The 24396-nt window shown below is 44.4% G+C and overlaps 2 protein-coding genes across 8 annotated transcripts in view; one reads left to right on the top strand and one right to left on the bottom strand.

The window, feature by feature from the left end:
- UBAC2 (UBA domain containing 2) overlaps positions 1–24396 on the top strand; it is a 213135-nt gene that overhangs the window by 59253 nt on the left and 129486 nt on the right. The window lies entirely within an intron of this gene.
- Positions 8240–24162, bottom strand: GPR18 (G protein-coupled receptor 18). The gene is made up of 2 exons (XM_088456516.1): positions 24122–24162; positions 8240–9258 (listed from the first exon to the last, which is right to left on the bottom strand). Exon 2 carries the CDS (start codon positions 9233–9235, stop codon positions 8240–8242), a length of 996 nt encoding a protein of 331 aa, XP_088312642.1. The 5' UTR covers positions 9236–9258; positions 24122–24162.

Genomic DNA, 24396 nt, shown 5'->3' on the forward strand with positions numbered 1-24396 from the left:
ATTTTCCGTGATACTTTGTATATTTGTGGTTTATTTCTGTCTGCACAACAGCTCAACCACAACTTATTAAATTGTTCATATGTATAGTAAATTATATAGAAGTTGCCTCAAGATACTTTCAGATTTGTGTCACTTTTAAAATTTAAGAACATTCTGTTATGTTACATTGTGAAAGTTAGTCTGTGTGAAATTGATTCCTTATGTCTAGAATCCATACACATAGACATTTTACTTTGTTTTTTCACAAAGGTGAAATCACATAAGCAAATTAAACAAATGCACACATTTCCAACGTAGCTCGTTGCACTGCATATTGAGTTGCATTATATTGTCTGTTTGAACACGTTTATTTTATCTTGCTATATATCTCTGAGGAGTGATAAAAAAAAATGTTATCAAGTTGGAATTTAATAACAGCTGGTATGAACTCTGACCCCTCCCACCAGTAACACTGATATCAATTCCAGAGTTTTGGCATAACACGCATTTCTATACACTTCTATTATTTCCAATACTTACTCATCATACACCAACTCCCGATGAAAACACAGACATTCCTTAAAATCAACCAATAGCACAGCGGTTCCCAAACTTTTTGAATCATGGCGCCCTAGAGTATCAGCATTGTTTTTACGGCACTCCTATGCCAAAAGTTTGTTATTGAGAAATTCAGAGAAAAATATAGTAAAACCGTACATTGTGCTTACCTGTCATCCTTAGGTTTAGTTATATAGTGATGGACAAGTTTGTGCTTCTGTTTGTCCACATATTTATATTACAATGATCATAAATAATTTGATTTGGTGCTGGACCACCAACCCGAGGCACCCTTGCAAGTGTACTGAGGCACCCCAGGGTGCTACGGCGTACAGTTTGGGAACTACTGCAATAGCAACATCACAACATTATCCCCAACCAACAATGTATAACAGTATACAAGCAAGGAAATCTACACTGAGGGATGCACAGGCCATATGTTCAAAGAATAAACACCTTGTAGAGGAGAAAATTTGAGGACATACCAAGAAGTACAATAGTAAAACTGAAAAGAAAAAGTAATGCTAAGGATAAACCATATAATAAAATAAAGTGTTGATCAGAGAAATAGACAGATGAGGGAGAAGAGAGAGATGGGATTAATAGAGGGATAGAGAGGAGGAGAAAAAAGGGATAGGTGCAGTGAAGAGAGAGGATAAAACAGAGACAGGAGGTAAGAGAGAGAGAGAGCAAAAACCCAGGCAGCATCGGGGACATCATCTAGTAGGCCTATGTAAAGGAATGTACCATACGGAATCTAGAGCAGATATAAAAAACATGCCTTGCAGTACTCTGGCTAGGCCTGTTTTATTGTTTTGCACATCCCTACCACCTTTCCTTTACCCCCACCAGACTATTTCTATAGTTGTGAACTTTCAAGGGAGCAGAATATATTCCCGGCTACACATCACTTGGGACTTTTACGTTTATTTTTGACAATCTGCCTCCTCAAGCCTTTACAGTACCACGATAAAGCATTGCTCATTACCACATAAGTGCCAGGTTTTATTTTAGCAACACTGCTCATCGCATTACAGTGCATTGATTCAATACACCAGCTAGTTCATTTAAGTGCCATTTAGTAAGTGACCCCTTTCTGTAATATGGAAATACCGCTCTATTATGCATATTTGTTATTTATACTAAAATAATTTAGCAAATGTGTTTTGTTTATATTTACTTTGACAAAGTATGGTAAAGTGGAAATTTTAAATGTTACACCAATCTCTATATACTGTAAATGTTATTTCAAATATTTTAAGGTTGCGGTTATTAAAAAATTTTATATTTTCTTTACTTTTTTTATGTATTAATGAAGGTTCATTCATAGGAGCGATCTTCAGGGCAGATTTTAAATATTCATGAATATCTGTAATATCTATACGCGTACTGTATGTTAGAACATTTATATTCTGTACTACAGTGCATGTTCCATGAAATGTTAAGAATGTTTTTGTGACATTTTTAATTTTGTAAGAAGCTTTGAAACATGTTATCATTTAACATTACAGTGTTATTAATGCTAAATCATATAACAACATTGTACGCATAGGGCTGTAATGATCCTGCACCACACTGGTTTCTTCTCTTTACTGCTCAGCTAGTTTGAAAAAGTTCAGGTGGGTGCCAGTGCACCGATATTATAAACTTTCCATTTGCCTGGACAAATAGATTGCCATGATGGCAGCAACACATACCTAACCTGTTCCCAACCAGAAAGTAGCTCATCCACGGTACATCCAAGTACAATTTAATTAATGTTTATTTAGTGCACTTGCTGCTGGGTAGTGGGCAAGTAAATAATACATTGAGTTGGGCTGACACATGTCAGGGCTGCCTATGGTAGTAACATGTCTGTGACAGGCAGCATTTCCAGCAAGTCAGAAGCTGAAGCGGTCTTTCACACTGCCTGTTTTTGCGACTGCAGAGCTATGAGTCTTAGTCTATGCAATCATTATAATATCTATCTACTAATAATAGAAGAGCTGCCGCGATTATTAAGGTTTCATTACAGATGAAAATATCTGCTGCAAAATGGAAACATCCCTGCTATGTACTTAGGGAAACTTGCAGGAACAGAGGTTACAGGTAACCCACTGTCCCTCTGAGTTATATCCCCAGCATTTTGCACAAGATGATACTTACTGGGACAAACTCCAAAAAGCTTTTACATAAGGGTCAGGTCATAGTCCCCATTCATAATAATGTGGACTGCGATCGGCAGCGCTAATTAGCACTTTGAAGAAAAGAAGAACTGATGAGTATAAGCGCTCCCCTAAAGACATAATGTTCGAGAAAAGCTGCTGCCAAAATATGAAGAATGTGCAAATATTTAAAAAAATAGGTTAAAAGGAAAGAAAAAACGGCTGCGCTTCTCAATAGCCTTGGTTATTGAGAAGCGCAGCCGATTTTTCTTTCCTTGGTAATTAGCACTTTGCTGGAGATTTCTGTGAAACCTCCAGCATTGTGCTGTCAGTACATAGTAACAGGGCCGGACCGGCCATCGGGCACTTCTGGCAGATGGGCCAATGCGGCTGAGCGCAGGGTTAATGCTGGCACTGCGGCGTTCACCCTGTTTTTTTACATTCACCGCGGTTGCATCATTGCGTAATGATGTCATGAAGCGGCCGCGTAATGATGCGGCCGGCGGCCATGTGAATCTGTGCGGCTGGAAGATGCACGGCGGGGGCCAGGGGTTATCAACGCTGAAGGGCTGCTCAGGAGGCTGCCGTGTGAGTGATCGGTGCTGCAGCAAGTGTGTGGGGCCAGCAGAAATGGAACAGCAGCAGGTCAGTGCTCCCATCCCAGTGTTTTACCCCTTCTCCAACCAAGTGTTCCCTACCATTACTGACCCCCCCATCCCAGTGTCTCAAATCCTGCAAGCCCAGTGTCTCCCTCCTTCCCTCCCCAACCATCTCACTGCACCCATCTCACTGCCCCCATCTAGAACCCCCAAGCCAGTCACAGTGATCCCCCTCATTCAGCCTAGTGTTCCCACCTACCAACCTTCTCTCTTCCCTTTCCCATCCTGCCCATTCCCCCTATCCACAGTGACCCCCCCATCCAGCCCAGTGTTCCCCACTATCTCACTGACCCCTCATTGCAGTGCCTTCCACTCTGCCAGCCCAGTGTCTCTCCCCTTCGCTCCCCAATCAGCCCACTGTCCCATCTGACTGCCCCTCAGCAAGAACACCCAGACAGTCCAATCAGTGCCCCCCCTCATTAAGCCCAGTGTTACCCCCTTTTCCAGCCTAGTGTTCCCCCCTCCCACCACCATCTCACTGCCCACTTCCCATCTAGCCCAGTGCCCCCCTATATATCACCCACTACCCACAGCCTTTCACCCTCTACCAGGCATCACCCACTACCTCTCCCTGGCAAACACTGCCTTTCACCATCATGTCACCTACTGCCTCCCCTCTGTCACCCAATTCGATGGTGTCGCCCATTGCCTCTCCCTGGTGTCGCACATTGCAGTTCTCTCCATCACTTATTGCCTCTCCGTGTCACGCTTTGCCTCTCCATACATCGACGACTGCCTCTACCCGTTACCCTCTCCCTGTCACCCACTGCCTCACCGCCTCCCACTATCTTTTTCTATCACCCACTGCCTCACCCAATGCCTGTCACCCTCTGCCTCTTCTCTGTGTCACTATCTCCCTGTCACACTCTCCCTGTCACCCTCTACCTGACATCGCCAACTGCCTCTCCCGGTCATGCTCTGTCACCCACTGCCTCTCCCCGTCAGCCACTGCCTCTCCCCGTCAGCCACTGCCTCTCCCCGTCAGCCACTGACTCTCCCCGTCAGCCACTGCCTCTCCCCGTCAGCCACTGCCTCTCCCCGTCAGCCTCTGTCAGCCACTGCCTCTCCCCGTCAGCCTCTGTCAGCCACTGCCTCTCCCCGTCAGCCTCTGTCAGCCACTGCCTCTCCCCGTCAGCCTCTGTCAGCCACTGCCTCTCCCCGTCAGCCTCTGTCAGCCACTGCCTCTCCCCGTCAGCCTCTGTCAGCCACTGCCTCTCCCCGTCAGCCTCTTCCTGTCCCCTGCGTCTCCCACTGCCTCTTTCATGTGTCAACTACTGCCACTCAACAGCATCGACCACTGCCTATCAAACTCTGCCTCTCCCCAGTGTCATCCGCTTAGTTTCACCCACTAGAGGCAGTGGGTGACACGAAGCGGGTGACATTGGAATGTAATCCAGGTAATGCATCCAAGTGCCAGCATGCTTACACTGTACCATCTGTAATTATGGCAGTAGGAGTTGTTTAGGCAGCAAGAGTCAAAGTAAGATCTAGATTTGTCCTGTAAAATCTAGATGTGTACCAGGTAGCCTTACAAACTTTTACTAGAGTAAATATTGCTACCATGTATAGTGTTCTTGCTAGGCTGTTTCAGCGGGGCACCGCGCCCTGCCGTATTTCTGAAGGGCAGAAAGCACCCTGCCCTCCAGCGCGGCGCCCCGTTGAAACAGCCTCTGGGTTCTGTCCTCCACCTGCGGGCTGCAGTGTCCCGCGGGTTGGGAAAACGGCAGAGCAGCGGTCACAGTCAGTGAAAGGATGCCAGGCGCAAGCGCCCGGCATCCATTCACAGTGACTGCGGCGCTTGGTGACAGCCCAGCATGTCCGTAAGTGCTGGGCACGCCCCCAAAAGTGACGAAAAGAGGATGTGTTTTAAACACATACCCCCTTTTTGGGCGCGCGTGCGCAGGCGTTCCCTAGCTCTAGATACAGCGCCCTGTCTGCCGCCGGACCTAGAGTGAACACTACGTGTACATCATATATGGGCCCAAAAGTGATAGCCCACGTTTTACTAGCACCAGCATGTTTTTTGTGCATAAAGTCCGCAGCAGGTGGGCCTGTGTGCTTTCAAATGCCAGGGCTGATTTTTAGTCCCAGTCCGGCCCTGGTAACAGGTCATAAAAGTTTGCAGAAACTGCAGTTTCTACATAATTTTATGTAAAAAAAGCTTGGTAAATAGGAACCTACATCACAATATTCTGCTCTTTCCATCTCACTGTGCCGTTCCACCCCAACGTACAGACTGGCAAACAACTTCCAGCCAAAAGTATTTTTTTTTTTTTTTTTTTTTTTAGATATTTGCTGTGTTGTGAAAGTGAAAGGTGGATGTTTCTCAGGTCCTACTGCAGGAAATGAGCAATATAAACGAGTCAAAATGCTTTGGTAGATGCACAGTCTTTCTTGCTATTTCAACTCAATTAGAACATTGCTATGTCTTGTGTTATCCGTACTAAGCAAGATATATATACACACAAATGTCTGGTTATCATGTATTTTAACATGCACAACTCTTTGAAGCATTTTCTATATACAATTTTGACCTTCTGCAACCTGAATAACTATTTTCAGCATTGCACACACTTGTGTCCCCATAGGGACTCTTTAACAATGCTGCAAGGTCTGTTATAACTACATAGAGTAAATTGTACATTTTTAACGTGCTTGGGCAAATAAAGTTGTAATGAGGCCCCTTCAATGAGTGCTATCTCCCAAAGCGGCCCACAGACTTCAAAATGTTGTGCACCTCTCATTGCAACTATGTACACCAGTATTATTTATCTCTACATAAAATCAATTGGCCTACATATACTCTATTATCTTCTTTGTTAATACACAAACTTTATCATGTCTTCCGCTATCCCCACCAATAACTTCACTTTTTATAAACTTTATTTTAGGTTGTTATATTTAATCCTTTATACAATACAGCATCTCTTTCGTTGTACAAAGATACACCCCTTATACTGAATGTGACCATTGATACATTTGTTTTATTTATATCATTGTAGTTTGCATCTCCTCTAGGATGTTTTTAGAGGCTTTTTATGAAGGGTGCAGCACAAACAACATTGAATTCAGTAGATCAGGCATGTCAAACTCAAATTCCCAACTGGGACGAATATTCAAGGTCTAATGGTGCATACACACGGTCAGATTTGCTAGATGAACGATAACCATGAACGATTTCATCAATGTTTTGAACGATTTTGTGAACGATTTCTGACAGTATTAAAATGAAAGAAATCGTCCAAATCTTATTGCTCAAACAGTCTATGTCAGATGTTGTTATCTGACATGCGGGAACGCGCATCGTTGGTCAATGATTGACCAACATATCATGAACGATTTTTACAATCGTTATCGTTCAGATCCTTGACAAAATCTGACCATATGTATGCAGCATAAAGAGTGTGTGGGCCGCAAGAAAAAAAGTATTGTATGCAATTTTGATCTAGGGCGCAATAAGATATAACAAGCTATAGTTTGCACTTTGCAGTGTAAGTTGCACAAAACAATCAATATAACATTATAAAATTTGTAGGCAAAGTTAGGTTACAGAGTAAGTGCATATAACATTCACATGATATAATAATATGCTCCAGACACACCCCTCCATAATATGCTCCAGACCCCATCACCACATGACATTACAATATAATATGCTTCAGACCCCACTTGTAATAATATGCTCCACAAACACCAACCCCATTCCCCCAGTAATAATATGCGCCAGCCCCCTTCCCCCCCAATAATATGCTCCAGACTTCCCACAAAATTATATATATGCTCCATTCCCCCCCTGCTCACCTCACCACACACATGTGCACTGAACAAGACTGTACCCCCCGGTGTGGCCACCTCACCATTCCCCAGCCCATCTCTGAGCCTCACCATTCCCCAGATTCCTCAGCTGTGTCTTCAGCCCCAGCCCCCCCCTTAACACTAGCCAGGCAGACAGATTGCCTCACCATTCCCCAGATTCCCCAGCCATGTCTTCAGCCCCAGCCCCCCCCTTTACACTAGCCAGGCAGACAGATTGCCTCACCATTCCCCAGATTCCTCAGCTGTGTCTTCAGCCCCCCCCCCTTTACACTAGCCAGGCAGACAGATTGCCTCACCATTCCCCAGATTCCCCAGCCATGTCTTCAGCCCCAGCCCCCCCCTTTACACTAGCCAGGCAGACAGATTGCCTCACCATTCCCCAGATTCCCCAGCCATGTCTTCAGCCCCAGCCCCCCCCTTTACACTAGCCAGGCAGACAGATTGCCTCACCATTCCCCAGATTCCTCAGCTGTGTCTTCAGCCCCCCCCCCCTTTACACTAGCCAGGCAGAGAGATTGCCTCACCATTCCCCAGATTCCCCAGCCATGTCTTCAGCCCCAGCCCCCCCCCTTTACACTAGCCAGGCAGACAGATTGCCTCACCATTCCCCAGATTCCCCAGCCGTGTCTTCAGCCCCAGCCCCCCCCTTTACACTAGTCAGGGAGACAGATTTATTAAAGTATAAATTTACTTACTGACTGTCACACTGACACAGTAAGAATTGGTGGGCCGGCGCTGGCTCCTTTCTGTGTGTACTGTACTGTCACGCAGGGCTGCAGGCTGCCGCTGTGTGTGCACATGCAGGGAAGGCTGGTGGCGGGACTGTCAGTGGTGACTGGAGGAGCTGCTGAAGGTGGGCATGCGTAGCAGCTCCCCCATCGGCCATGTTTTATTAAATACAGTAACAATGCCCGATCGTAGCTGAGCTATGATCGCGGCAGGGGTTATAGTTATTTTCCCATTTTTTATTTTTTTTTACCAGATTCTGTCTACTCAATGTTTTAATCAAGTTTTTAGATTAAATTAATGTATATAGATTTTTTAATTTATATTTATTTTACTCATCTGAAAAACACACACAGATCACATCATTTCACTGTTGATATTGCTCAAAGAGTGTATGCTGCCCGTTCTCCTGCTCTTCCTGCGTACACTGCGCAGATAGTTGCGGTACCAGATTACACTGATCACTCGAGCCTGAAACTGCTTGGAGACAATGTAATACAGGATTACATCCAGGCATGTGCTGAGATTCATTAGGTAGGTGGATACCTTTCCCCATAAGATGTAGTGTTCTTGTTCTTCCTCGGTCATTAGTAGTATAAAACACACATGAAATGGTACAAAACACAGCAGTACCTGCACGATTAAAGTCACAATGATTCTTATCGATTTCTTCTTTGCTTTGGGCTTCAGTCGTGAAGTCCTACCGCTAACAAGACTGTAAATAATGATGCTATAACAGCCTATCATGATAAGCAGAGGAATCAGGAAAAAGAAAACCAAACGAGCAATGTTCAAAAAGTTGTTTTGTTTCAAATGGATGATGTCAAACATTTTGAAACAAGTGTTGAAATTGTCTTTGTCTGGGTCCTCATAGACAAAAAGCAAAGGGGTTGTAATTACAATAGTCATTATCCAAATTCCAAAGCATGCTGCCATTGCTTTGGAAATGTTCTTCAGCTCTTTGATGTGCTTGGGTTGCACAATTGCCATATATCGGTCAGCGCTTATAAAAGCAAGCAGCCACAATGTGACACTTGGGTAAAACACTGTAAGAGCACCCATTATCCGGCAGAATACATCTCCAAAGGTCCAGGATTGTTTGGCATAGTATATTATACGGAAAGGCACAAACAGTAGAAACATTAAATCCAGCAGTGCCACATTCATCATGTATACTGTTATAGTTGTTCTTTTTTTAGTAGAGCAGCTAAAAACCCAGAGTGCTGTGAGATTAACAAATAGTCCAACGGGTAGGATAATACTGTAAAACACAAGTGCAGCAATTCCATATTCTTGAAACTGTTGGATGAACTCAATAGGGGTTTGACTTTGAGTTATGTTCTCCATTATCATTTCTCCTCTGATAAAACAGCTTCCTGTGGTAATATAAGCACAAATACTGTATAAATATTTCTGGCAGTTCTAGATGGTTACCAATTAGATACATTTACGTGTAAAATTGATTTACTTATTTCAATGCTGACAGTTGCTTTTGCATGCTACAGTCAAAACTGCTAAATTCTTATTTGTTCCTATCTGGAATGCAGTCAGGATACCGGCGGGCGCTATCCCGCCCGCCGATATCTTGACACTTACATACCGACATGGGACTAAAGATAGGCGTCAAAATCCCGACGCCTATCATTAGCCCCACTACAGAATTCTAACACCCGGCACCGAACGAAGGTAAGCCGGGTATCTTAGCGTTTAGCCGCAGGGGGGGAGGGTTATGTTTAAGGACTTAGGGTTAGGCACCCCTCCCCCTTCCCGGGTGTTAGGTTTAGGGTGCAGTGAGGGGTGGTTAGGTTTAGGCACTAACAGAGGGAGGATAGGATTAGGCACCCCTAAGGGAGGGGAAGGTTAGGGTTCTTACCTTGAGCTGTCAGGATTTCGACCCGCCGGGCTGCCGCTTTTGGTATTTGATCCGGCGGCCAGCATTACATACCGATTCCTTCTATCTCTCCGAAGTTTGGAAGATACATTTTTTTTATGTCACTTCTTGAGCTTTTAATAGCCAAAATTCAATTTACCTCTTAATGTGATCTGTCCATATGTCAATTGCCTGGTTGCACAATTATGAAATCTCTACAATGTGACCCAACAAATGTGTGGACAAATTGAATACAGATTTGGCAATTTATATTCAGCTGTTTACAGACTTCCAGCTTCTATCACTCTCCAAAAGGGATCATAAATGATAGTAGTTCAATAGCAGCTAGGAACAGTAAATTTGCATATTCTTTGTCTATGCCAGGGGCGGGGAACCTTTTTTTCTGGCGAGGGCCATTTTGATATATATAATATTATTCGTGGGCCTGGTGCAGTTCACGCCCCCTCCGTATGATGTCACAAGGGGTGGGGCCACACTCTCCGGTGATTACAGCAATGCCCGGATGCTCCAGGGAGCTGTAAGGGCAGCGGTGTGACCATCTGAAGCATCTTAAGGATGCTCCAGGTGGCACTTCTGCATAAATTCTGGGTGCAGGGAACCATTCTAGGCATCCTGCTAGCCAGATGAGGCTAGCAGAAAAAAGATCAGAGGGCCAGACCAAATGATTCTGGGGGCCTTATACGGACCCCGGGCCTGAGGTTCTCCATCCCTGGTCTATGCTTAGGAACACACACTGTATACAGCAAGCCCTGCATATGTCTATCTAGAAAAGTCCAGTCCATTCATGTATTTAATGTATGGCTTTTATCCACAGCAGTTTTTATTTTTTTATTCATTAAACCTAATCTTACTGCAGCTTGTTAAATACCCTGATTTTCTTCTTTGCTATGTATAGGCTAATATTCTTCTAGTCTTGTAGCTAGATTTAAGGTGCGTAGACAGGGAACGATATATTTCAACGATATGAACGATAACGATATCGTTCCGTGTGTATGTAATGAACGACCAACGATGTGTGCTCCTGCTGGATGATAACGATATCGACCATCGCCCATGCATACAGGCCAACCTGTACAATATCGCTATCTCTCCATAGGGATCCGCAATCATGGGTCGTTGGTGTTTTTTTTTTTGTGTGGATGAACAATATCGTTCATCCAGCACACCAGGATTTTTAAAGGGAGATCATTCTTATCGCTGACTATCGCTCCGTGTATACCCAGCATTTGTTAAAAAATTTTGTTTTCATCCCTCTTTTATCTATAGTTTGTTCATATACTTCTATTGCCTACCAAAGTGTCTGCAGGGCCATACAGTGGGTAAGCATACAAACATTGACAAATGAATGCTTGCATGAACATAATATACAACAGTTAACTATAGCATAAGTATACAAAATAGGTAAAACCATTACTATAACATCATAGACTGAGGGACAAGGGTAGGGCAAATCACTGCAGCCTGAAGGAGCAAGAGGTGACATGGTAAAGGAGTTAATTCAGTACTCAATGAACCCGTGCCCAAAGTATGAGAGAGCAAACAGCATCTGCGCCACTTGAGTAGGAGACAGGAATGTGGAGCACAGGTGACAGGGATATAGTGCTAGGAGGAGAACAGGTTTGTAGGCAGGGTTGTGCAGGTGGTGCTGACGGCCAGGGTGCAGAGCCATGCGGACAGTACCGTCGCCGCCCAATAGTTCCTGTATCCGATTAGCAGGTTGCCTGGAATGGCACCCTGTGGCCAGTAGCTGATTTACCGCTAGGCAACCAAAGCAGCCGCTTAGGGCCTGGTGGGACCCAGGGTGCCCGCCGACAGGGCTGAATAATGGTGGACCACAAGCTGTACTGAAGATACCCGAGCGCTGGGATGGCTGAATACTCCCGGCAGGCTGTCAGTGATTAGACAGCTGCCGGGTGCTGGCTCCAGCGCTTGCCTGTTGTGTCTCTTCAGTATTTTGTGAATTACACACGGGCAGGGATGAGGGTGCGCTTCTGCACACAGTGACTGGGGAGGGAGGGTACGGCATCCACAGGATTCTCTACCAGACAGTGACTCTTAAGGCACACATCCACTAGACAACAGGCAAAAGACTGCACGATTACGACATTGTAATCGTGCAGTCGTTTGTTTGTCTGCGATGTGCCTACACTGAACGAGCAGTCGTTCAGTTAAGGCACATCAGTCATCTGCAAACATGCTCAACCTGACAATATCGTCAGGTTGTACAACATATTTGTACGATGATAGATATCTAAACGACCAACAATCTGCAAACGTTTTTCAAACGATTATTGAACGATCAAACGATATCGTAATCATTCAATTGCTCAATTTAATCGTCTAGTGGATGTGTGTCTTTAGTCACGTGGTGCCCTTCTTAGCCACGTCTGCACCGCTGTCACAGTGCACTGTCTAGAGTACTTATTGGTGAATGATGCTGGCCATCCACCGATCACTGTTGTGGGCGTATCTAAAGGTGCCTACAAACTTGGCAATGTGCTCACGATCTGACATTGTGTCCGATTTCAACTTGAACTCTCCCCAGCAGCTCACCTGCAGTCGTGGGAACTGTCCAATGTGACAAACGATCTATCGTGCCTCCTAACTATTCCAGTGCATCGTTACTGAGATTGTCAGATCTGCCCTACAGCATGGCAGAACTGAAGATGCGATGTACGACCTGCGGGGACGCGCATCGGCATCATGAGTGGACACATGATTTGGGCAAATTTTCACGATTTGTCATCACGATGCGTCGGAATTGGGCAAATCGTGTAAAATATGGATGGCTGGAGCTATCCACCAATCAGAGGAAAGGATACTGAAAATGCACTGGGTCAAGTGTAGCCAGAGGGTACAGCAGCAGGAGGCGATGGCCACCCCCATAGATCTGAGGTCTGATTTTTGAATGGATCCTTTAATTGTTTGAGGAGGGGTCAACTATCTGACATACTGGATGGAGGAGGAGGGGCAGTTATTGGCTATACTTACAATTATAGTATAGGAGGACAGTTATCTCAGTTATCTGACATAATTGTGGGTGGAGGAGGGACCGTTATGGGGCATACTTACAATTGTGGTAGGAGGGGGACAGTTATCTCACATAATTGAGGGTGGAGGAGGGGCAGCTATAGGAAATTATTAATATTGTGGGAGGAGGGGGGCCGTTTTGGGACTTACTGTAATTAAAATTGTAGGATTGCAGTTATAGGATATCATTGTATGGAGGAGGGGGGCACTTTTGGGACATAATTATAATTGGGAGGGGGCAGTTATGGGATTTAGGCCCTCATTCAGAGCCACTCGCTATTTGCGGTCGTTCGTTCTAAAACAAGGGGTGGCTATTCAAATGAACCGTTCGCTGTTTGCGGTCTGTTCACGCCTCTAGGTCTGAACGAGCGAACAAAACTTGCGTTCGTTTTTTGGAAAAATACGCCCCCTGGCCGCTCGCATCCTACGTCATGTCCGCTATTTATTAGATTAATCGAGTACATCGACCAGGATATGAACTGCTCGCTATTCTTGTGGTTGGTTATTTCAACCACTATTTTGCAAGCAGTTCTGAGTTAAAAAAAAACAAATGACGTGGTCATTGACGCTGCTATATTAATTATGCACACCCATAAAACGCCCGTTTTGACCTTTAAGCACGCCTGCGTTCGGATCTCCTCTCCCCGTTTTCAAGCACCTTCCCCTGTTACCACCCACATACGCCTCATTCTGTCACTCAAAATAGCAGGCACTCGCTATATTGCGTACAAACGATTTTCGGCCGCACTGACTGGTTCGCGCATGCGTACTAAAAACCGTACACATGCGCAGATGTGCGAACATCGCTCGGAACGAGCGTACTGCCGCTAGCGAGTGGCTCTGAATGAGGGCCTTAATGTTTTCAGGGGGGAACTTTTGGGACATAAATATAATTGGGATGGGGCAGTTATGGGATTTAATGTTTTGAGGAGGGGGCAATTATGGGATATAATGGGAGAAGGTGGGCAGTTATGGGATATAATGGTGGGAGGAGGGGGCAGTTATCGCACATAATTATAATTGTGTGAAGAGGGGCAGTTATGGGTCATTATTACTGTGGGAGTAGGGGAGAGGGCAGTTCTGGGACCTGATTATAGTTGTGGGTGAATGGGGCAGTTGTGAGACATGATTATAATTGTGGGATGAGACATGATTATAATTGTGGGAGGAAGGGGGGGCAGTTCTGGGACATTATTATAATTGTAAGATGGGTTGCTAGTTCTGGGGTATGATTTTTACTTCAGATAGGAGAGGGGCTGTCAGATATGCGGTTGAATTGTAATTTAGGGATGAGAGAGATGTCCAATTTGAGGTATGATTGTAATTTAAGGGACGGTGTGTGTCTTGGGTTTGATTTGTGATTGGCTGTTGGATTTGGTGAATTATTTTAATTCAGGGAAGAGGGGGTGTCAGGTCTGGGGTATGATTTTAAATGGGAGGAATTTATTCTTTATTTTACCACAATATTGCTTGTTGTTGAGAGAGTTTTAAAAATGCACACAGAGACACACACACATATATATAAATTAGTAAAAAAAATATAGTGCTATGGATTGTTTGAGGAAGGGGGGCCCCAAATCGGTGTGTTGCTTAGGGCCCCGTGAGGTCTAAATCCGCCTCTGCCTGTGGCCAATAGTGCAGCTTCGGTGTTGCTCAGAGCTATGGAGACTATTACAGAGTCTGACTAGGTAACGGTGCGGGGATACCCCTTGAATTGAAGGAAGACGAAAATAGACCCTTGTGGCATGACTACAGGTAGAGGAAGGAAGGGGAGGTGGAGTCAGAGACTGAGAGGAAGAATAATATGAGCATTTTCTTTCAGTCTTTCAATTATCTCTTAATTAACAACACAAAGCAGTGAAAGAACAGTCTAGTTTCAGAGTTGTGGAATGGGATAAAGAAACTAGGAGCACAAGGTGGTTGCTAGGGTTTGAACATCGGAAATGAAGGCTCTGCCTGTGAGAGTTTGCATACTAAAGAGAGGGGTAAACAGTTATAGGGTTAACTGGTAAAAAGATCAGGATGAGTGATGGTAGCGTCTGATAAAAAGGTGTGCTGTGAGTGCACATTTGAAGCTAACATGAATGGTAGAAAGTTGTACTTGACGAGTGAGTTTCAGACAAGGGGGTATATTTACTGAAGTGAGAGTTTTTAGAAATGGAGCATCCAATCATAATTTACTTAACATTTTACTAGCATCTTCTAGAATCTAGAAGATACTAGAATCTGGTTGCTATGGGCATCCTCTCCATTTCTAAAAACGCTCAATTAAGTAAACATACCCCAAGGAGTGCAGAATATGAGGAAATAACCTTGGTGGAGGTGTGAGCTAGCAGTCGGTGGAAGAACAGAAGGGATGGGGAAGAGTGTGAACAGATGTTGGGTTAAAGGTGTAGGAGGAGCAAGATGTTTTGTATGTGTAGATTAGGATTATGTCTTAGATTCTGAGGTGGATGGGTATTCAGTGAACCAGATTACAGTGGGGATAGAGCAGAGGCGTCACTAGGGCTGGTGTCACCCGGTGCTATAACTCATGGTGACACCCCCTCCTCCAAAAAAAAAAATTGATATGCAGCTCCACGAACTCTCCCCAAATACCAGTCCAGCAATCACACTTACACAATGCCCCCAATAGTGGTGCCCCGTAGATTGCAGTGACCGCCAGATAATACAGAGAGCGTCGTAGTAACCGCCAGATAATGTAGAGAGTCACAGTGAATGCCAGATAATGCAGAGACCATCATTGACCCACATATAACACATAATATGAATACACCCCTTATACACACAGAAACACAATAATTATACCCACGCACATACATCAATCACCATCCCCAGCATAGACAGTATTACCTCCCCAAGTTAAAAACAAATACACCCTCCCCCATTGAATAAGTATATCACCCCCCTAGGTCTGATGGGCAATGTCGCTGACGAAACGTGGGAGCAACCCTCGTCAGTGACATAGCGGGTACACACTGGCCGATATGCCCAATATGTACATATCTTCTAGTGTGTACCTGGCATTAGGTTTAGGGAGGGGAGGTTAGGTTTAGGCACCAGGGGGGAGGGTTAGGCACTAGGTGGGGAGGGATAGGGTTATGCACTAGAGGTGAAAGGGTTAGGCACTAGACGAGAGGGTTAGGGTTAGGCACTAGGGGAGAGGATTAGGGATAGGCACTAGGGGAGAGTATTAAGGTGTGGGGAGGGGGAGGTTAGGGTTAGACACTAGGAGGGGAGGGTTAGGGTTATGCACTAGAGGTGAGAGGGTTAGGGTTAGGCGCTAGGAGAGAGTGTTAGGGGGTGCGGGGAGGGGGAGGTTAGGGTTAGGCACAAGGAGGGGAGGGTTAGGCACTAGGAGGGGAGGGTTAGGGTGCAGGGAGGAGGAGGTTAGGTTTAGGCACTGGGGAGGGAGGGTTAGGGGTATGGAGAGGGGGAGGGTTAAGCACTGGGGGGGTTTGGGATAGGCACTAGGGGGGAGGTTTAGGGTGCGGGGAGGGGGAGGTTAGGTTTAGGCATTGGGGAGGGAGGGTTAGGGGTTATGGTTAGGGGTATGGAGTAGGAAATAAAGGACAGGGACAACACAGCCCCTGCAGGCACAGGTCTAACATAACAAACACACACACAATGACAGGTAATGCCCCCCCTCCTCCCTCATTTAATTATTTACATCCCATTACACCTACTGTATACGCTGTGCTGGCTGCTGCTGTCTCCCAGTTCCTTCTCATCCTCGCTGACTGAGAGGTCAGAGGGTCACGCTGGGAAGAAGCAGGGACCGTGTACAAACTACTTGTCAGTATTCAAGTGTAATCAACAGTGTCTGAATATACTTGAACACTGGAAAAATGTTTTGTAGTTGTAGACTGTCCCTGCTTGTTCCCAGCGTGACGATCTATCAGACAGCAGCGAGGAGCAGAAGCTCAGCTGCCATCCATCCACCCCAGCGGCTTCAGCCAGGCTGATCAGTAATCAGCCCCCTGTCCTCTAGCGCTTGCACGCCCGCCCCACATGGAGGGGACTGCATGAGGAGCTCAGCCGCACTTACTGTATAGAAGGCTGCCGCTGGCTGTCTCAGTGTGACAGGCGCAGCGGCAGCCGGCAGAAGCAAAAACTGTCTCAGCAGGCAGCTGCTGCAGGGAGAGCGCCTCTCCAGCCTGGCGTCTCCCTGCAGTGCAGGACCTGCTGAGCGGGGGGTGGGGATGAGTCGGATTTTGGTGTCACCCCCTTGGAGGGTGACACCCGGTGCGGCCCGCACCCACCGCACCCCCCTTGTGACGCCACTGGGATAGAGCAATGCAGAGTTTATAGATAAAGTAGATTGCAATGGAGGAAAGGTGAGTGAGGGGACTTCAAGTGAGGGGAAATGGAGGAGATGGGAGCAAATGGGCTGCAGGGAAGGGTGATGAGAGGAGGACATATACTTTGTCACCAGTGGTGGGGAGGGATAGGAGGAGGTTGGAGGGACAACGTGACATTTTTGGAAAGGGAAAATAATCATTCCTAATAAAGTAATATAAAGTGCCCAGTGACAGTTGCTCAGCTATGTTCTGTACAGATGTGTCCTCATGCACCAAGCCTGAATACTCATGAATTGTGAGACGCCTGGCATGAGTGAGCAGCCAGGTCCCATTCGACTCTGAATGCGCCGTGCATTTTTTTTGTGGGTTTTCTTTTTGTCTGAAAATAAAATAAGACGCACCATGAGACTGGACTGATTAATTTGATATGTGGCACCTGTATATCTGTGTGCGTCTTTAAATGACTCACAAAAGAATTTGGTGTGGAATAAAGCCGCGGCCACTGCATCGTAGCACTTCATATACAGACAGATACTCAGCTATACAAGTGTTACGTATCAAATGAAACACTGCAGTCTCGTGGTGCATTTTAGTCGCATCGGGACTGAGATGCATTTTTGGCCGAAAACTTGAGCAACAGTGTATGAGTAAAAATGTGTATTGTAACACTAAATTAAGTAATATTTTGCATACTGTGTTTTGTAACTTTCTTTAGGTGTTATAGCTATTCTGGTAATTTGGGTGTTTTAAATAGAGAGGTATATCCCTAAACTGGAAAACAAACCCATAACACCATACCAAAGATGGTGTCAATTAGCCATATACAGTAGAAGACCGCGATTACTATTAGTAAGTCTGTTTATTAGATATAGGTTTGCTACAGCTATACTTCTGATAGGCTGTTATGGGGAAGGAATGCCTCAGATCCGAGTGTCCTAACACCTTTGTGCAAGAAAAATAAAGGCAAGGTTCTATAAATATATTGTAACTTTCTTCTAGAATATAGCAGAGATATTGCTTTCATACCATGTATATATAAATGAAACATGATTATGTTATATCGTTCTTTTAGAGAGAGGTATTATACCTATAGTTTCCTTGATGGGTCTGTATATAACTTTATCTTGTTCCAGTCAACTGATGTTAGACAGGCAAAAAGTCGACAGGGACAAAAGGTTGACTGGGTCAAAAGGTCGACACAAAAATGGTCAACTTTTTTTTTTTATTTAAGTGTTAGAGTTAGGCGCTTATTGGAGGGTTAAGGTTAGGCACCAAGAGGGTGGGGTTAGGGTGAAGATTTAGTGTTGATAATTTTTGTGTCGTCTATTGATCATGTCGACATTTTGTTCCTGTCGACCTTTATCCATGTCTACCTTTTCTGTGTCAACCTTTTGTCCCTGTCGACCTATTGCCTGCCTAACATCTGTTGTCTATCTAGACGCTGTCTATCTAATTACTGTCTATCTTTTATACCAAACTCCTTTTTATCTGGAGTATCAGAGCAAGAATTTGTGCCACTATTAAATAGGGAATGTACTGTCGTCAATAGAATATCAGATACTTATTAGTTTTGCAGTTAGAGGAGTCATCGGAGGTTCCGAGGAGCATTCAGTATTAAATCTAATTTCACAGAGATTCTTGGAACACATTCAGAAAGTATGAAACAAATGTAGTGTGCATCATTCTTGCAAATAATAACTTGTGGAAAATATAATGTATATGCAGCTATAATAGGTGATTGTCTCACTTTTCATCAATAAACTAGTTATGTGATCTTTAGTGCCATTTGTCTTTAGGATTTCCTCTTTGTTATGGGACCCCATATGCAATAGGGAGAAAAAGTGTGCAGACCGTTGTGGGAACCAAGAAATGTATATAAATAATATTGTGTAACAGGACTGAGTAGTATTATAATTTTTTTTTTTACTTTAAAAAATGTAGACTTTTAAACATAACTCGTCTACCAAGCAACATCTGAGTAATTTAAGCTAGTTAGGTATACAGTGTAAATGGTTATGCTTTTATCCTGTATATAAATCTACTATGCGTATTGGGCCGAGTGAGTAATATAGGTGCAGTGAATTGGGAAAAGTGAATGAAGGCAAGGGTGAAGAGAAGCGGTTGTGTATAAGGGAGAACATGATAAAAGGATGGCTGTGTATTGGAGAGGGGGCTGTGTATTTCGGTCAGTAAGTGAAGAGGGGTGCTGTGTGCTCTTCAGTTTCTCGATCTGGGCAGCACCAAACATAACAGCTAATAAATCCTAATTAAAGAGGACTGCTTTCTTCTGCATAGCAAATAATTCCTTCTCCTACACAGCAAATAGGCCATCGCCACCAGGTACTTATTTCTCAGATATAATCATTGGCATCCATATATTGCAGAGAAATACACCCATTTTGAATAATGTACAAATAACCTATTGCAGTGAAACCTAACCACCCATATTATAATGTGCCTTCACAACCACCTAGTACATGTTGCACAGAGATCCCCTCCATCTACCAGCTGTCTGTTGTACATAGACCCCCCCCCCCTCAAATTCTAGCAACCCCCTCCTTCTCCTGCACTAGTAAAACAGTCTTTTAACTACCTCAGTCCTCCTCATCGCTCTTTAAAGATTCAGGGATCGTTCAGGACTGTGCATGCGTTTATTAGTCCTGCATAAGCCAAGTGCAAAAAGGCACTGGAAATGCATTGTTAAAACCACACAGGCCTATGAGTGCATAGTGTATGCTGGGATGGATGACACGATAATGTTCAGTGATAATGGAGATGGCAGCAAGTGTGTTTATTGCTTCTGTCGTAAGTAGACAGTGCTATGATTTTTTGAATATGTGCATGGATGGCAATGCACTAGGATCCAGCTTGGTTGAAAATGGATTCTTCCAAAGCTGAATCCCTTGAGAAATGTCTGGGTTCAGCATCAACACAAGCCATAACTAGGTTTTGGTATATCCCTGATAGAAACACATTAGGGAATTTATGTTAGGAAAAAAAGGTAAATTCTTGGAAACTGTAAAAACTATACAATTATGGTATATCAAATGATATCTGGTAATTTATATAGATGAGTCTTCACTCGTCTTTGCTGCAGTCACGCCAAATAGCCCCTCTTGGCGCACCAGGTTCCGTAAGAGTCTAGGGCCAGGCATCTTTTTTCCGTCTACATCCAAGTCGCGATGCGATTAGGACGCACCAGGAGACTGTGCTTATTAAATTGATGTGACACTTGTATGTCTGTGTGCGCCTAAAGGCCCCCATGCACGGCACGATATACGCGCCGATCCGACGGATCGGTACGATATAGGTGCTATATCATGCCGTGCATGGGCACGATATCGCACCTGATATCATGTTGCGTGCTCCCGCGGGGTCATAAATCGCATCCCCAGATCTTCCTGCAGAACCATGAGATCTGGGATGCGATGTGCGATCCCATTGAAATGGAGGAGGGGGGAGCCGGCATATCATGCTGTCTGTGGGGACCGCACGAGTCGCCCTACACGGTGCATTGCACCGTGTATGGGCACCTTTAGTCTCTCACTCAGCATATGAAATGCTATGATGCAATAGCCACAGCTTTTTTCCACACCAAGTTCCAGTTTCAGTATCCGGTGCATATTGTTAGAGTCTGTGTTTGTTGTGGACCCGGGGTGGTAACAGGAGTAAACACCTGAACAGGTTTAAACTGAAAAGTAGGTTGTTTAATGTGAATGTTAGTAGACATGAACAATAAGATATCTAAAGTCCAGTAATAACAAACTAATAACTGTAGCAGGTGGAAACTGTAGTGAATGGGAATAAACAAATGTCCAGCACGGTGACAGAGATGAATAAGGTGAATCCAGATAGACTGTAAAGGTGAAATGGATATCTGGGTATGCAGAGTAATGACTAAGAGGGATATCCAGATATGCTGTGTTGATGGCTGAAGGGAGAATCTGGAAATGCTGTGATGATGGCTGAAGGGAAAATCCTGTAATGCTGTGATGATGGCTGAGAGGAGAATCAGGTAATGCTGTGATGATGGCTGTACAGGAATGGGTTAACTGCGGAGACAGGTTCAGGCAGGAGTGGGTCTGGTGGAAGGTGCAGGGCGATTTCCAGCAGAGTGCAAGGCAGAGCAGTGCAAGCTGCAAGGAGCGGAAGGCAGGCAAGGAGCTAGGGCAAGCACCGGAGCCCAGGTCTCAGGTTCAGGGGCGTAGGAACTCTCTCTCACAGCTGACGCTGTGAAACACGTTGCACTGGCAACTACAGGGTGCTCCAAACGCCCTTAAGTACTCCGCAACAGAACGTGATAGGCCAGAGAGCAGGTGACCCACAGACGATTGGCCTGCTATGTCACATGGCCAAAGACAACACCAGACAGCCGAGACACCACTAGTCTTACTCCTGTCAGTACGGCCCAATGCTGGCAGTCTCTGCGTGCATGCAATGCCAATCTTCACATGCTAACTCCCCTGCCAGATGGACCGCGCCACAGTGCCCTCACCGGTAAGTACTGCAACGTCCACACCGCGATACCTGGGTTGTGTCACAAATCAAGTGTCGCATATCAAATTAATCAGCACAGTCTTCTAGTGTGTCCTAGTTGCATCACATTGCTAATTACACATTTTTGGCAAAAAAAGACGACCAGCGTTAGCAGAGTTGCACGAGACCTGGCGGCTCACTCACGCCAGGCATATCATGCTGCATTGCGTATTGAGGCTAGTTGAGAAAGGACACATTTATAGATCTACAATGGCTATAAAAGGTGTTCACCCCATTTCGCTATTTCTCATTTTGCTGTGTTTCAACATGAAACCATACTGTATTTAATTGATTTAAACCATTTGTCAAATTTAGTTAGGAACACATAAAATAATAATAAGCAATTGTATTCCTATTCACAACCTTCCTATAGCCATGCTAAATTTCCGCTGAAGTAACCAACTCTCTTCACATATATGGCTAATATGAGTCTGTCTGTGTGCATGTAAGGTGAGTCACATGATTGCAGCATAAATACATCTATTTCAGTGAGCTCTGCAAGTAGGGCATTTCCAAGCATAGGCTACAAAATGGAGACAAAAGAACATTCCCAGCAGATCCAGGACAAGGTCATTGAGAAGAACCAATCAGGGTACCGGCACAAGAATATTGAATATACACCAAAGCACAGTTAAGTCCATCATAAAGAAATCTAGCTAGCAAATATGTAATAGAACAACTATAAATCTGCCTAGAACAGGTCATCCTCCAAAACTGAGAATCTGGGCGAGAAGAGCTGTAGTAAGGGGAGGCCAAGAAAAGGCCAATGTCAATAATAAAGGAATTAGTCTTCCACGATAGAGATGGAAGTAACTTTGCATGGGCAATCCATAGCATAAATCTGGGTTGTATGACTGGGTGGCAAGGAAAAAGTCCTTGTTGAAACAATCTTGCATCAAAGCCCAGCTACAGTTTGCTTTGCCCAAAGGAATGTGGAAGACATGACTGTGGAGGAATATTCCATTGGTGCATATACACTGTCATATATGTCAGATGAACGATTTAACCAACGATTTGAACGATTTTAGACTGTATTAAAATGAATGGAATTGTCCAAATCTGACTGCAAACATATCAAATGTTAGATATTGTTATCTGACAAGCAGGGACGCTCATCGTTGCAGGCTCACATGTCAGATTTTCTTTCAGATATGAACGATTGAACGATATTTAAAATCTGATCCTGTGTATGCACCATTAGGTCTGATGACGACAAAATTGAACTCTTCAGGTACAATGTTTGCTTGGTGCAAATCTAATACTTCACATCACAATAAAACCACCATCCCTACAGGGAAGAATGGTGATGGCAGCATCATGTTATGGGGATGCTTCCCTGCAGTAGGGACTGAAAATCTCATAAATGGACAACATAAAGTACAGACGAATCCTGGAGGAAAACCAGCTAGTCTACAAGAGCGCTTGGACTTGAAAGATTTTTCTTCTAACATGACAATGATCCAAAGCATACAGCTAAAGCCACCCCAACACCAAAAAGGTTAATGTCCTGAAGCGGCCTAGTCAAAGCCTTAAGGGGTTTATTTGCTAAAGCCCTAAATTTAAAAGGGCATTACTTTTTTTTTTTTAAACTCTATTTTATTGAGCGAATCCCAATAAAATAAGACAGACAAAGGGCCTGATTCAGACCAGCTCACGAGTGCACAGCAAGTTATAGCAGATACGATGTGTCGGAACAATTTATTTTGATGCCAGGATAGGGTGGGGTCAGGTTCAGGGTCAGAAGGGATAGTTGTCTCAAATAGGTGTGAGAGGAGACTGATGACCTCCTGCCATATACAGGCTAGTTTTGGACAGGACCAACAGATTTGCAAAAAAGGTACCCTCGTCCCGACATCCCCTCCAGCACCTATCCGAAACATCGGGAAATATTACTTTTAGTCGGGAGGGTACATAATACCATCGATAATAATTTATAAATATTTTCCTTGATTTTGACGCAAATAGACCTGGAGGCGGCGTTGTCCCAAACTTCAGTCCAGTCCTCGGCATCTATGGAGTGTCCCAAATTCCGTTCCCATGCCGATTCATGAGAATCCTGGTTAAAAGGGCATTACTTTTAAAAGCAAACCACCCTGTTCTATTGGTGAGGCACAGGCAGAAGCCAGTTGCAAGGGAATGTAATCTGTTATATTTTTTAACCAGTCTAAACTACGAAGTTGGAATACTTTTGCAAATTTAATTTTGTTTCTTTAACTTGGCTGAAAGATGATCAGTTAATTTTGTCAGTAAAATTCATGTTTGGGCGCACAGTGTTAGTACACTTAACTCTCTAAGCCATGTCTGCCTTTTCACTATATGTACTGTATGTGAGAACTGAAGGCAACAATACTAATCATAAATGCAGTGCTTGCTCTCTTATGAGTATCTCCTTCTCCATGACATACCTCCTAATATTCTTGTTTTACATATCTGATTCTGACTTATTAGCATTGACTAGACTGGCAGACCCTTTGTGCTTACCCTTCAGTGCCTGATGACCATTTTCACCAATGTTTTCAGCCTTCTGCGATCTTCAAACTGCTCTTGAGATTTAAACTTCCTCCTTCTGTCAGTGTTAGGGTACTTGCAGCCAGGAAATGAAAGCAATGTGTGAATTAGATGCACTTGGTGTGAGTTACTGTACAGTAAAAGTTTCCTCCCTCTACAGTAGATATGTCACAGGATTCAGCCTCTGTAGTTTGTAAAGACCACAGTGGGGGAGCGTACCTATTTTGGAATTAAATACTATGCCACTT

The sequence above is a fragment of the Taudactylus pleione genome, unplaced genomic scaffold (assembly GCF_031769625.1).
Source record: "Taudactylus pleione unplaced genomic scaffold, aTauple2 ptg000041l, whole genome shotgun sequence".
Classification (NCBI taxonomy): domain Eukaryota; kingdom Metazoa; phylum Chordata; class Amphibia; order Anura; family Myobatrachidae; genus Taudactylus; species Taudactylus pleione.

Excerpts from the sequence above, each read along its gene's own strand:
- GPR18 (XM_088456516.1), bottom strand. The coding sequence starts at position 9,235 with ATGATAATGGAGAACATAACTCAAAGTCAAACCCCTATTGAGTTCATC.